General features: G+C 37.6%; 1 protein-coding gene across 2 annotated transcripts in view; it reads left to right on the forward strand.

The window, feature by feature from the left end:
- The window catches only part of LOC149548050 (uncharacterized), a 34,278-nt gene extending 21,574 nt beyond the window's left edge, over positions 1-12,704 (forward strand). The window contains exons 2-3 of one of the 2 annotated variants that reach the window (XM_089792078.1): positions 12,112-12,223; positions 12,460-12,704. In XM_089792078.1, coding sequence (XP_089648204.1) covers positions 12,112-12,198 — 87 coding nt within the window. In that variant the 3' untranslated portion in view covers positions 12,199-12,223; positions 12,460-12,704. Of the gene's footprint in view, positions 1-12,111; positions 12,385-12,459 lie in introns of those variants that run through there. The other variant, XM_089792077.1, reaches the window with a different exon arrangement.
- The last annotated feature ends 618 nt before the right edge of the window (positions 12,705-13,322 follow it).

Here is a 13,322-nt window from a genome sequence, read left to right on the forward strand (position 1 = left end):
TCTCCGCTCTCTTAGAGGTAAGTCTGTTCTTGTTAACAGAGTGAATGAAGCTATAGGTGGACCAATTCCTCTCTGCAGTTGAGGAGCTACACACCTGAGATAACAAAGTTGAAAGTTACAAATTACAAACAAATGTTCATACAATTTGTAACAAATGATAAATGGTAAATCAATGATTAATAATTATCGAATCAATGAATCAAAAATTAAAATCAGTAAAGTAAAACTCTTAAAGTTAAGATTATAAAGGGCTGGAATTAGTAATTAGTATTACAAACTTGAGAAAGCAACCGGATGGCTAGTGAGGTGATCTTTGACTTTTGTGACCCATGACATTTCCACCACGAAATGGGATTCTTTTGTGCCATGGTTTTGAGATCCACCTTTGCAATTTCTGAGTATCCTACAAGTTACAAGTTTTTAAGTTTACAACATAATATTAAATAACTTAAATAAAGTTATAACTTATAAGTAAAGTAACAATTAATTATTAAAAGAATTTATAATTATAAAGAGTTTAGAGCACTGAATCAAGATTTAAGGATTATCTGAAAGACTAGCAAATTTGGACCACTTGGTGCGAATCTCACTAGCAGTCTCAATATCACACATTTTGGCAATGCATCGAAAGAACCCATTCTTCACCTCATCACCCTGAAGTGGTGTGACTCTACCAAGCCTAGGTATGTACCACTTCAGGTTCAATGCATAAGCAACCATGTGCAAAGGAGTGTTCAACTTCTCCCAACTGCGGTGAATGATAGGCTCAATGTGCTCCGTATAGAATGCTAGAGTGGGGTCTCTCTCACGCACAACTCTCATCTGCCCAAGCATGGAATCAATGCACTCATAAACCTCTCCAAGACTAGGTGAATCTGCATCTCCATATTTGATCACCTGAAACACTAGAGTAATGATGGAGACTATGTATTTTGCGTCACTCCAAAACTGATCACTCTTCACTGCCTCCTTTACCCTCTTCTCATGCTCTGTTTTGGACTCAGGCCATCGATTCCATTCTTGTGTCATAACCATGAGTTGCAATGGCTCTTGCAACTCAATCATTCTCTCCAAGAGAATATAATATGATGCGTACCTGGTCTCAACTGGTTTCAGGAATTGCTTCTTTGCGAAGCTCCTAAAAAATGCATGTGATGTGTGGTGACTGCAAATAAACATTTGCACCTCTCTCCCATCATTAACCACCTTTCTGATCCACTCTATTTTCCCCATGTCTTCGAGTGCATTGTTCATGGTATGTACACAACATGGAGTCCACCAAATATGCCTATAGGCTGCCTCAACAAGCCTCCCTGCAGCTTTGCACACGTGCTGCATCTATCACAACTTGGACCACATTTTGTGGCCCAACCTCCTCAATGGCTTCCCTAAGCACATGAAATTGAGAATCAGCCTCTTTACGATGCCCTGAACAATCAATTGCCTTGAAAAAGTATGGGCCCTTGGTGCATGTAACCATAATGTTGATGAGTGGATGATGACTAATGTCTGTCCACCCATCCATGATAATGCTGCAGCTTGAATCCATCCAACATACTTTCATCTGCTCCATCAAGATCCCAACCTTGTCATAGGCTCTATCCAACACTATGGTCCTCAACTTGTGGTCACCTGGGGGCACATATGATGGCTCTCCCTCATTCACTGCCATGGACATCATCCTCACAAAATAGGGAGATCGAGCCACATGTGTAGAGATGCCATTGGCAAAGAAGAAATCACCAACAACATCATCTAACCGGTCCCTTGCATGCATGTCAAATAAATGAGCAATGGGGTTACTACCACTACAACTTGTAGTTGCTTTCGGTTTCCCCCTATTGCTATCCCCTGTTGAACTGTGTGCAGGTGAGGAAAATGATGGTGTAGGTGACATAGTCCCTGTTCTCTGATGCAAGATACGAGTAGATGTATCTCCCTGCCCCTGTAATTGTTGTATATTCTGTACCTGTTGGCCTAGCAGACAAAGATCTAGGCACTGGAATATCACTATCATCAGGAATGCCCCATAGTTTGTTCACTTCAATTCTGTATTTGACATTCTCAAGATTTGACAAGAATATGCATGGGTTCACACCATAGCCACTCCAAAAAAGGTGGTGTGAATTAACTCTTGTAATGCTGCCAAACCATTCTGCGCCACATATATTGCACTTCCATTTACGTGTGCCACCACCTAAAGGTGTAGGGTGTGTAATTTTCTCAACAAACTATTTTAGAGGGGAATTTGGATCATAAGTACCCTTAGCATACTTTGTCAAAATCTCTGAAGGGCAACCAATAGAAGGTACCCCTGGTGCAACATAAGGAAGCTCTTCCTTAGGCTTAGATTGACCACCTACATCAACCCCATGATCACTTCTTTCGGGCTTGGGCTCAGACTCATAATCAGATGCCCTTGCCTCATTAATTTCTATGTTTTCTGCACTTTGGCCGGATCTAGATGCCATTTATAAATTTTCATTTCGCAAAATGAAAATAAAATTATACAAATGATCATGATACATTTCAGCTCAAGTAAAAATAAGTTATACAAACTAGTTTCACCCTACTTAAAACTTAAAACTTTATATGTTTCAACATATGCCATACTGCCATATTTTTTAATTTAAGAACAATGAAAAAAATTAAAAATTAATATAGATAATAAAAATCATAGAACTATCAACTATCAACAAGATTCAAGAATGAAACATTCAAAAATTTAAGTTGAACCTTGAAAGTAAAACTAAATACTAAATTTTAAAATTATAAATTGATTTCTAAAACCAAAAAAAGTTGTAAAATTTAAAAAACCTACCTTGAACTTGAGGAGACACTTGCCAAATCAAATTTTCTTGCTCCTTTTGATCTTGCAATCCCTTGCAAAATCACCCACTAAGCTCTCACAAACTCTTACAAACTCTTACAAACTCTTTTGCTCACTTAGCTCCTTGTTGCTCCACAACAATGAAATGAAATGGTGAAATTAAAATGAGGCTATTGGTCTTATTAAACATTCAAATAGACCACCAGATGGGACCCACACCCAATTAGGGTTAGCATGCCTAAAAAAAAATAAAAATGCAAAAACACCTTTTATTTTTTACTTTTTTGGCCATCTACCCGGGAAGCACCCTGCGAGCACCCGAGAAGCACCCCACGAGCACCTTGGGAGCACCGCGCATCCAAGCACTTGCCTTGCATCCGAGCACTGCGTACCACTTGGGTGCTCGACCGGTGCGGTGGTGAAAAATCTCCTTGCGGGGGTACTTGGGTGCGTGACGCACCTGCACCGGGTGCGCCGAGGTTTTGACCTGGGTGTGTGCATCCGGGTTACACTGGATAATTTCGATTCTATGTCCAATCTGTACTTTTTGTTCATAACTTAGTATCTTTTATTGCTATAGCTATCTCATCGACAATGTTTTATGATGCAAATGAATCTAGGTGTGTATCTTTTATTACTAAATCTACTTGAATTCAAGACACATATCCACCCAGTCTCTAATAGAATATTTATTGTTAATCTTAATCTGAACTGAATAGATCTAGTATATATTTAAAGGCAAACAATATAGTCACCCTCAAAGTTTAGGACAACGTATACACATCCTCATCATTCAAGTAATGCCCAAATTGTCCAAACTCTTTACATGTTCTAGTTCCGATGCTGAATATGCTACTTCATCAATATAATATATTCCAAGGATTGCTTTGAGTTTGTTGATTCTGACTTATAACATTGATATTTATAAATCGAATCCACCAGTTCTGTTGGTATCTTTGATGTACATGAATAAGTGCCCTGTTACCGGGCATAATCACGGCTTTTCCCTCTTTTATATCCTTTGTAACAGAAATATGAGGCTGTAGATGATCGCCACCAATCTGGATGCCACTCATAGAGAACTCAGTTCATGCTAATTTCCAATTTTTTGTATATCCTCCTGCATATTTGCATAAATGGAAAATGTTGTGAGTGGAGAGTATAATTTGCAAAAATTTATGCTCCATTGGCGGCTCTTATTGGGGACATATGCCTCTTGTAGGCATAATAAGATTCTAGCTATCTCTGGAAGAGCAGACCGAGCATCTGTGCCTAACATGATGCACGGTGGAATTGGGTGGCCCTAGGCCCCCCAAAATGAACACTGATCCTTTCCTCTGTCGAACACCCGATTTTGATCTTGTAGTAATTTATTGCTTCTAATCATGGTATTATATCCCGGGTTTGCCTGATTAGCCGTTCTAGCGAAATTCAGACCACTGCATAATTTGTCGTCATCCTTCATCACTTGTTTCAGATTATAATTTATCGTTGTATATCAACAAGATTAATAGAAAAGAAATAAATTTCATCATCAATTAATTCAACTATATGATTTCTTGCTTCACTCATTTGATCAAAATATATTGGAGAAAAATCTTCAAGAGAAATATGACAAAATCTTAAAAGCATTTCCTTAGGCATATTATTAACAAGTGTCATCACAGAGTCTTCAAGGATACTTGCCTTGGTATGCTGCTCATACTTACTTGTATCACATGCATCACTTTTATGAACAATACTTATTGATTGTGCTTCCTCAATGCAATCCTTGGTATTTGACTTTTGTTTTGCTATTGAGAAATCATTAAGTGTGTTGTGATCTTTGCTGAATGGAAGGTTCGCATGTATGTAATCAGTCATACTTTCATCAGAATGACTCACCTTTGTCTGATTTTGCTTTTGCACACAATCTGTCCCACATTTTGAATGATTCTCCTCACAAGAAAAATTTGAATATAACCCGCATTTAAGCATTATTACTTCCGTTTTGTCAAGAATCTGATCAATTGAGATATTTGAAAATTTTTCAGTACTAACTTCCAACACATCCTACTTATTATGTACATTTGATTCCATCTCATCCTCACATTTTAAATGCAAATATTGATCATAAAATGGATTGGAAAATGGCTCTTCTTCTGAATATATTTCTCCACATAGGCTATGATTTTCATTATTTTCAGAATCATCCTTAGGCATGTTATCATAGTGCTGATATATTTGATATAAAAAATCTTCTTCAAACAATGGACTCGAGGATATAGAGTGCTCAGGAATACTTCCATGAGATCCTTCATCCGACATTTTCGCATGCTGTTCTACTTCACTTTTACAAAATATTATGTCTGGATTCTCTATTGTTTCACTACATAGGGTGCCCGAAATGATTTGGAAGTCCTTGGATGCATTTTCTTTCTTTTCATATATGTTCACATTGTCTTCGAAATATCCTTCTACTATTCCATCAAATATAGGATTTGAAAACTCTTTGAAATTGTATCTAAATAGATCTCTTTCTATACTTAGACCACAATGCACATCTTCAACAAATATGTCAACCCCCTGAGAGCTGTATACTCCTTTTGGTTCATTGGTTTCCTCCTCATGAAAGTTACATGGATTTGACAAGATGAATGAATTTTTCTGTTCAGTGAATCTATCATAGGGCACGTTTATTGTCTTATTAGTTTGCTTTTCTTTGTATATGGGAAGAAAAATTTGACCACCCTTCTCAACATACTTTTGATATTTCATATCTAACAAGGTCGAAATCTCATCCACACAAAGAGAATCCTCTCCATCATTTCCATTTTCTTCACAATCGAATTCCTTACCCGTCTCATTATGATCGGATTCTTCTACATTTGAATATGAAACATTATTATGTTCTTGTATTACTTCGGCATCTTTTTCTTCATCTTTAATAGCTTCATCCCATATCTAAAGAAGAAGCTTCACATCAAGGTCCTTCAGCGAGATTCTCAACTTGAGAATTTTGTTCAGAAATTCCTTGTAAGGAGGCTTGAGGTTTGATGGAATCTCATGGTAAGCATTTAAGATCCTCAAAAACAAATGTGTTGAAGTCTCGCCTTAAAATCTTTCTATATTGAAAAAGGCATCAAGTGGAGACATGTCAAGATCCTCTTCCATTCTGCAATTCTGATCTTCATATTGTTCATAACACATCTCCTCTTCATGGCCCGCATCATGAAATACATCAAGGAACCACTCCCTCAATTCCCTCCATGATCAAATACTCTGTGTCAGCAATAGGTCAAATGCTTCCTTTGCAAAATCTTTCAAAGTTTCTGACAAAAAGCCTCATTGCATGATTTTCCAAATCCACCTTGTATGCATGTAAGAATCCGTAGAAAGCATTCAAATGATTGAGAGCACATTCACTGCTATCTCCATAGAATTTGGGTGCAATAAGTGAGAGTCTTAAGTATAAGCCATTAGTGCAATAAGTGAGAGTCTTGCTTATGATTGAAGTCAACAAAACAGTCAATCAATACGCCTGTCTTTCTTTTATTAAAAAATCTGAGTCTCGAAAAGTATAAACTGATTACAAACACCAAGATTCACAAAATCAACTCAATAATAACATCCAGATCAAAACCAATATTGTAATACAAAATATATCTAAGATTCAGCACTACTACACTTAGTACTATAACTACCCAGAGTTGCATGATACAATGTGGCTCATTTACTTTTCAGAGCAGAGAGAATGCCGAAGAAACTCTATTCACAGTAAAGCCACAGACCTCCTAGCCAAAGTATTGATCACGAAAATAAAGAAGGGAGTTGTTGCCTCCAAAACTGAAGAGTCGTTCATCAAATACCAAGCACCGGCAGTTACTAACCACACACAGCAACTAATAATGTGAGAACTGATGCCTTCATAAGGTGAATTGTTGAGCTCCATAAATGAAATGTTCACCTTCAAAACTGCCGGAATAAACATTGACCCATGCACGGTGCCATGTCACCATACACATGGTGCCAGGTATGAGTCAAGCATGATAGGAAGATAGAATAAATATCACACAATATCAAAATAAAAAACATGGAGATAATAGAACTGCTACAGCTTGGGCCCAGCAGAGACATAGACGGAAATATAAATAAGTGAAAGTCCCAGCTGAACGACACTTCTACGCAGAACAAAAGCAAGCATCATCATCACAATGGAACTCCTGAGAATGAAGATCTTTATCGCAGCTATCAACTTCAACATACCCCTCCCCCTTTTTCCAGACAATCTCATGGATCAGATCCCTTCCAATTATGGGGCTCACAAGGTGTCATTTGGTAGCCTCTCGACTTTTAAGGCTTTCATTCATTTTCAACCCTATCTTCACATCCAGTTCTAGCCTTTGATTCTCCATCCCAAAAATCAATTAATAGCATCTCTTGTAAGCGAAGTCACATGCTACTTGAGTGCAACCATACAGCTACAATCTATCATTGAAATCTGAAGCATTCATACACTTGTATAATGTAAAACAAAAGATATTGAGGCTTTCTTTGAGGTCTCTATATGTGTGCAATTGCCACTTTAGTTCAAACAGAGGTGCAATTGGGTCTGAAGTAAAAATTTAATTTCTTGTATACAAGCCTTGTTTTTATGCCTTGCACTCTTTTGATGAACATTAATGACAAAGTCTGTATACCAAAATTGATGGGGTAAACTGTCATTTTTATTTGCTCTGTACAACTGTGCACTTAAAATGCCCTCAAAATTACGAAACAAAAGTTTTTGTTCTTCTGAAAGTCTGATTTTGTTGTGATTAGATCCTGACTTAAATTTCTTAGGTCGATTGATCTATTCCCAAAGACAATTTTGCTGCTTTATATCTATATATATCCATTTTTTGTGACTAGATCCTGACTTAAAATTCTTTGATGGTTTGATTTATTCCCAAAGAGTTTTTGCTGCTACAAACACACATTGATCACCAAGTGCTGCTAGAGGGGGCAGCTTCTAATATATTGATGTGAAAATGAAATTACAGCACTTTGATGCATGATATGCATAATCCCTTCCCTAAAGAAAAATGCTCTCTTGATCTGAGTCGCAGACAAATGATCGCCGTTGTGGTTAATGAAATTTGCAAATGTGCTCTGATACCTTTTCTCAATACCTTCTCTGTAGAGCTCAAGAACATTCACAGCCCTACTCCTCTAGCCAACAGTGGCAGCATCAAAGATTTTGCCAATGAGGCTGGACGTGGGTTTGAGAGGGGCATCGAATCCATTTTTTCTTAGTCTTCATATTCAGGGGCAGCAAGGTGGTGAACAAAGGATACCCCGAACATGAATCTCCTCATGTTCTGCATGACATTTTTCACGGAGCATGTAAGAATCCTTAATAATTCTGGCTACAAACTTGCATTACAAACATTAACTGCTGAACAAGCATTTTGATAATCACTTCATGAAGACAATGTACAAGAGTATTATTGATTCAACAGCGATTATTTCCAAAGGTTGAGCTAATTTCTCGAAAAGAAAGAAAAGTGCATTTGAGCAAACACTTGGTTGCATGTTTTTCTATCAGAAATCGGTATTTAATATCTGGCTGCAATTCTGTAAAACACTTGTCCTGTAACCCGAAAAACTCCACTCTAATGCCTGATTATGGCTAATTGATTACTTGATTGAAAGCAAGGAAAGGCCACAAATGAACAACCACTTACCATTCATGCAATGCTTCAGAACAGCGGTTATGCATTTTTACATTTATTCAAATCACAACACACACATCCACACATCTGCATTTGATGTAACCATTAATATAAAATACCAGATTGCTGAATACAAAGATACAGATTAATCATGCATAGAGGAAATCAAACACCTCGTAATTCACCTGTATTTATATTGTGCCCTTAAATCCATTAACTCAGAAAGAATGTTTGCACAGACGCTTTATGCGTTTCATTCTCTTTTTGCAATGAAATCCATGATCGAACCGTATATAATCTGTAGCGCTGTTGTCCAATCATTCCAAGCAACTAAAGCGTCTAGTATTCAAGATTTGCTAGATTAAAGTGTTTGCCTTAAGATCTTTGCTGTAGTTAAAGCACCTTCAGAAGTGACTCCACACAGTGGCAAATGCCACTCACATGCGTGCTGAGTCTCAGCTAAGGCAGCCACTGTAAACATATAAAGAGGGATGGCTGCGTGATGTTATTTCTCCGCTTACAACATCTAGCTGGGTTCAGATTTCTGAGCTTGGCCCACACACATACAAGCAAGTTAATACTTCTGCCCTACATCAATTTGTGTACTTTGAATGTCCCTAGAGATTGGCATTTCAGCTTGATGTTTATGCTCACCCTTCAAACTGCATCATAGCTTCTTATTTGAACAAAACTTCCACCATTACACACAACAGAAACCTTTGAAAATGAGTGTACCTCTCATGGAATATTGGCTTTTCATCCAACCTTCAGCTTCCAAGGGGTTGTGTCATTGGAAAACCAGTGGCTGTTGTCCCAGCAACTACTGATAAGTAGCCTAAGGATATAAACTCATAACATGTCCAAGTGAAAGGACAAGCACCGGTTATAAACGCTCTTTATTGGAACCACTTAGTCTTCTGGGATGAGAAGAATAGGTTAACCAAGCTCCTCATGTGATTACAGAGAACTGGACATTACAGAGCAGGCGTGCATAGCTCCTTTATGGGCATGGCTATTTCCCATTCTGAGATACTTAACACCTTCCTCACTGCATCACAATCGTCAACATCTCTGACTATGAAGAGGTGATAGAGCTGATTCCTTTTTCACCTGCAGGACCACCACTTCATCTTTCACCCTTGCCATCCTCACCTTAGCGCAAACACACAATACCAAAACTACACAGTTCACCATTTACATTTTGCCAATCTCCAAGAAGATTTAAACAGGTGCTGGAGACACCAGCCAAGGCAGTCTTTAGGGAGCTGTTGGAGACAGGATCTGACACGATATCCTGAGGTGGCATTGTTAAGGCAAGTTCACGTCAGACCATCGTGACCCCATAGCAATTTTGTACGGGAGCAGGTTTCCAGGGTTGATCATGTTGCCCCCAACAGCCAATTAAACTGAAAATCTATCCAATCAAACTTATATTTCTGTATCTGCCATAGGTAGCAAATTGCCTTGTTCCTGGAGCGCAATACTATCCAAATGGACAGGCCAAGATCTTGCTTGAGATCTTTTTTTTTTGTGTTACCTGTCAATGGCCTACTGGTTACGAAGTGAGCAGCTTTATTGGCTTAACTGTATATGGGTGAATGATAAAGAATTCAATTCTTTCTAACTTCTTCTGAATCCTGCCAATCCAACCTTGTACATGCCATGAATTGATGGTATTCTGTTTGATAGCATTGATGACATCCTAAGAATCTCCCTTGATTCCAATAGTCGCGAGACCTTTGCAGATGCATAAATTGAGATCAGTATCTATGGCAGCAAGCTCTGCCTCATTATGTGTGCCATCCCTGACTGTCTTGGAGATGCTCCATACCAGCTCCCCTTTCATATTTGTTATAATGGATCCTATGCCTGACTTCCCTCGGTTTCCTCTCGAAGGCCTGTCAAAATCTAATATCAGTTCACTGGGTGGGCACAGCCATTTGGCATCCAGCCATTTTTAAAGTGAGTAGGGAGTTGGGTCACAGTAGTGTTTTGGAATTTTGGGGCCTAACCAATGCTTCATTAGTCCGTCATCCCAGCTAGCGAATGCCACCATTTTAAGCAGAGCATGAGCATTAAGAACTACTGTTATCCTTTCTTCGATGCTAGCAATAAGTTGGTCTGCACTTCTCTCCACCCCTTGAAAGATTAACCTATTATGTTCTTTCCAAATCTTACATAGGAGGATTGAGGGAAAGACAGTCCATATATCACTCCAAAAGGTACTTGCTTTCAGGCTTCACCAACTTTTGAAGGCTCAAACTTGTGCACAAAGAGAGTTTGTTGGTATGATGGGATGTAGAGCTAAAGGAGCTTGCACAAATTGATGAGGGTGCTATGATTTTAAATGCGAGGCTGGTTGGTGTTATTTTGACAGAGCTTAACCATGAGGAATCCAGTAGTTCCAGTGATGAGGAGTTTGGGGATGATTAGGGGCCTCCCATCGCTACATTTTAATATTTTGTTTTTGTTTTGATATCATGCTATTTACTTTGATCCTCTATATGATATTTTTGATATAATAGAAATCTCCAATTTGACATTTTTATTTCTCAGATTCCATTTAGTGTTCAAGTATTTAAAATTGTGTTGTTTAGTATTTTTGAAATTTCACTATTTTATTAATTTGTCAAAATTTAATCTGAAATGTAATTCTTATACATCTTGTTTATAAATTATAAGTAGTTTTTCAAGTACATGTGTATCAGTGCCAACCCTCCGCCTTCCCCCAACATTGCCCCCTGCCATTCTTCACCTTCCCCAAGCTTAGGCCCTTGATCCTCATGGTGGAATATCAATATTTAAGAAATTTTTTATTGTAGTTTTAAGTTCATGGTTCAAGGTAGTCCAGCTAGGAAGAAACTTTTCTTGAAGGCTCCCTTGAAAGGGGTGATTTAGTGTTTACTTGGAACAGTTTAACTTTAAATTGTTTTATACTGCATTGATGAGGCTGAACTACTATGGTCATAGGGCAAGCAGTTCACCATTTTTTGTTAAAACTCACGACTCAACAAAAACTTGGGGAAAACTCTGCAATCTGCAAATTTACACTTGAAAATAGTAATGACTTTACTAGGAATCTCAAAGCAAGTTTATCAAATGCCCCACCTTTATCTTGTACAAAAAGAATAGTAGTAACCAACTTCATAAGGACTGTTTGTGAGCTATGATCATGCCAACTTTGAAAGAATATCGAAACATGTTTATAAATACCTCAGAAGGTTTCCTCTGTAAACTCTGTAAATACCTCTATATGGTATATTCATATTACTGAGCTGATATGCAGATGCACTATTTGACTAGAATATTTATTTGCTGTTGTTCATCTTTTTGTTGCTGGGTGCAGCCCTGGTAGAAATTGAAAAAAAGAAACTTGAAAAGTTATATGTAGGATTTTCAGGATTGCTTTTTATTTTGCTTTTCAGAAATTATATAATACCTAGTGTGCTTTTTGATTCTTGTAAATCCATTTCAACTCTGGCTCTTGTCTAATGTTTCAAGAACTGTGTTTAGCCGTCTCTTTTATAAATTACATGCTTTAAATGACACCTGTGAATGTATTCTATTGATCGTGTTCATCCTATGCAGAGGCAGAAGGAATTACAGGAAATGGAAATTGTACGAATGAGAGAGAAGTTACTAAGGGAACTTGAACAAAAAGAATCAAGGGTGTAGAAAGTTCCATGGACAATGTTAATTGGTGATGCATGTCAACTAATGATTAATACATTATTTTCAGAGCAATTGCTATGAGATCCCATGGTGGAAAACTAATCAGTTGGAAATGATTCTGATTGGATTAATCTGGTTGTCACAATAATTTTTCCATTTGTTCATTTATATACTTGCATGTTTTGCGAATTCCAGCTTTGGAATGAACCTTCCTAAACTTTATCTTGCATGGTCGTGACTGTTATATCTTGGAATGCTTTATAGGTCAACAATCCGGGGCATCTAATGTTGATCTGGTGTGGAATGAAGCAACGGTTTACAGGAATTTAATGATTGGTAGTTGCCTAGCTATATCAGAGTATTCCTAGTAAAATAATAGTAGGAAACTGAGAGCCTGCCTTTTTTTAATTCTGCTTTTGCCCAACGCTCTCATTTATTGTAATAAACTATTTTGGAATGGGTGCATATGTATTTAAGCTCGTCTATACAGTAAGTTTTGTGATTGGTGATACTTTTCTCAGGCTTGGCTTTATTAGAGTATAGGGCCCTCTGCCATACTATGCGGGTTGGGCGGGAAACTGCCTTAGAAAATGATAGGCAGAGGAATTAGGCAAGGGTCCCATGGGAGTGACCTTGGCTCTATATTTGTGCAGTGGGTGGTTCTATGATAATTTTAATGTTTATTTTGAACCTTTTCCTATAAACTAGGAGTTCTGATTTTTTGGCCCACTCAATTTGAGCAGGCGAAAATGTGGGGGAGTTAGAAATAGCTCCACCAATTTGGAATATTTTTTATCGATATACAAATTTAATAATGATAGTAATAAATCAATGACATCATAAATTTAAAATCTTAAAAACTTTTTTCACTCATCATTAACTTTCTTAAATTTAAGAGCTAAAATTTTAATGATGAAACAAACTAAAAACTTAATGGGACCCTTCACCTTTAAATATTCAAAAAAGTATCGTGCAGTTACCCACTCTATCTTTAAGGTCGTCCTCTTTCATGGGACTCAGCCCTAATACTTGTCTGTCTTCTATTCTGCTTTTGCCACGTGTTCTATTTTTTTTAAATAGAGGATTCATTTTATTTGCAGTTTTCAACTTTAGAATGTATTGTTAGA

The sequence above is a fragment of the Cupressus sempervirens genome, chromosome 7 (assembly GCF_028749045.1).
Source record: "Cupressus sempervirens isolate cs-2001-9-10 chromosome 7, ASM2874904v1, whole genome shotgun sequence".
Lineage (NCBI taxonomy): Eukaryota > Viridiplantae > Streptophyta > Pinopsida > Cupressales > Cupressaceae > Cupressus > Cupressus sempervirens.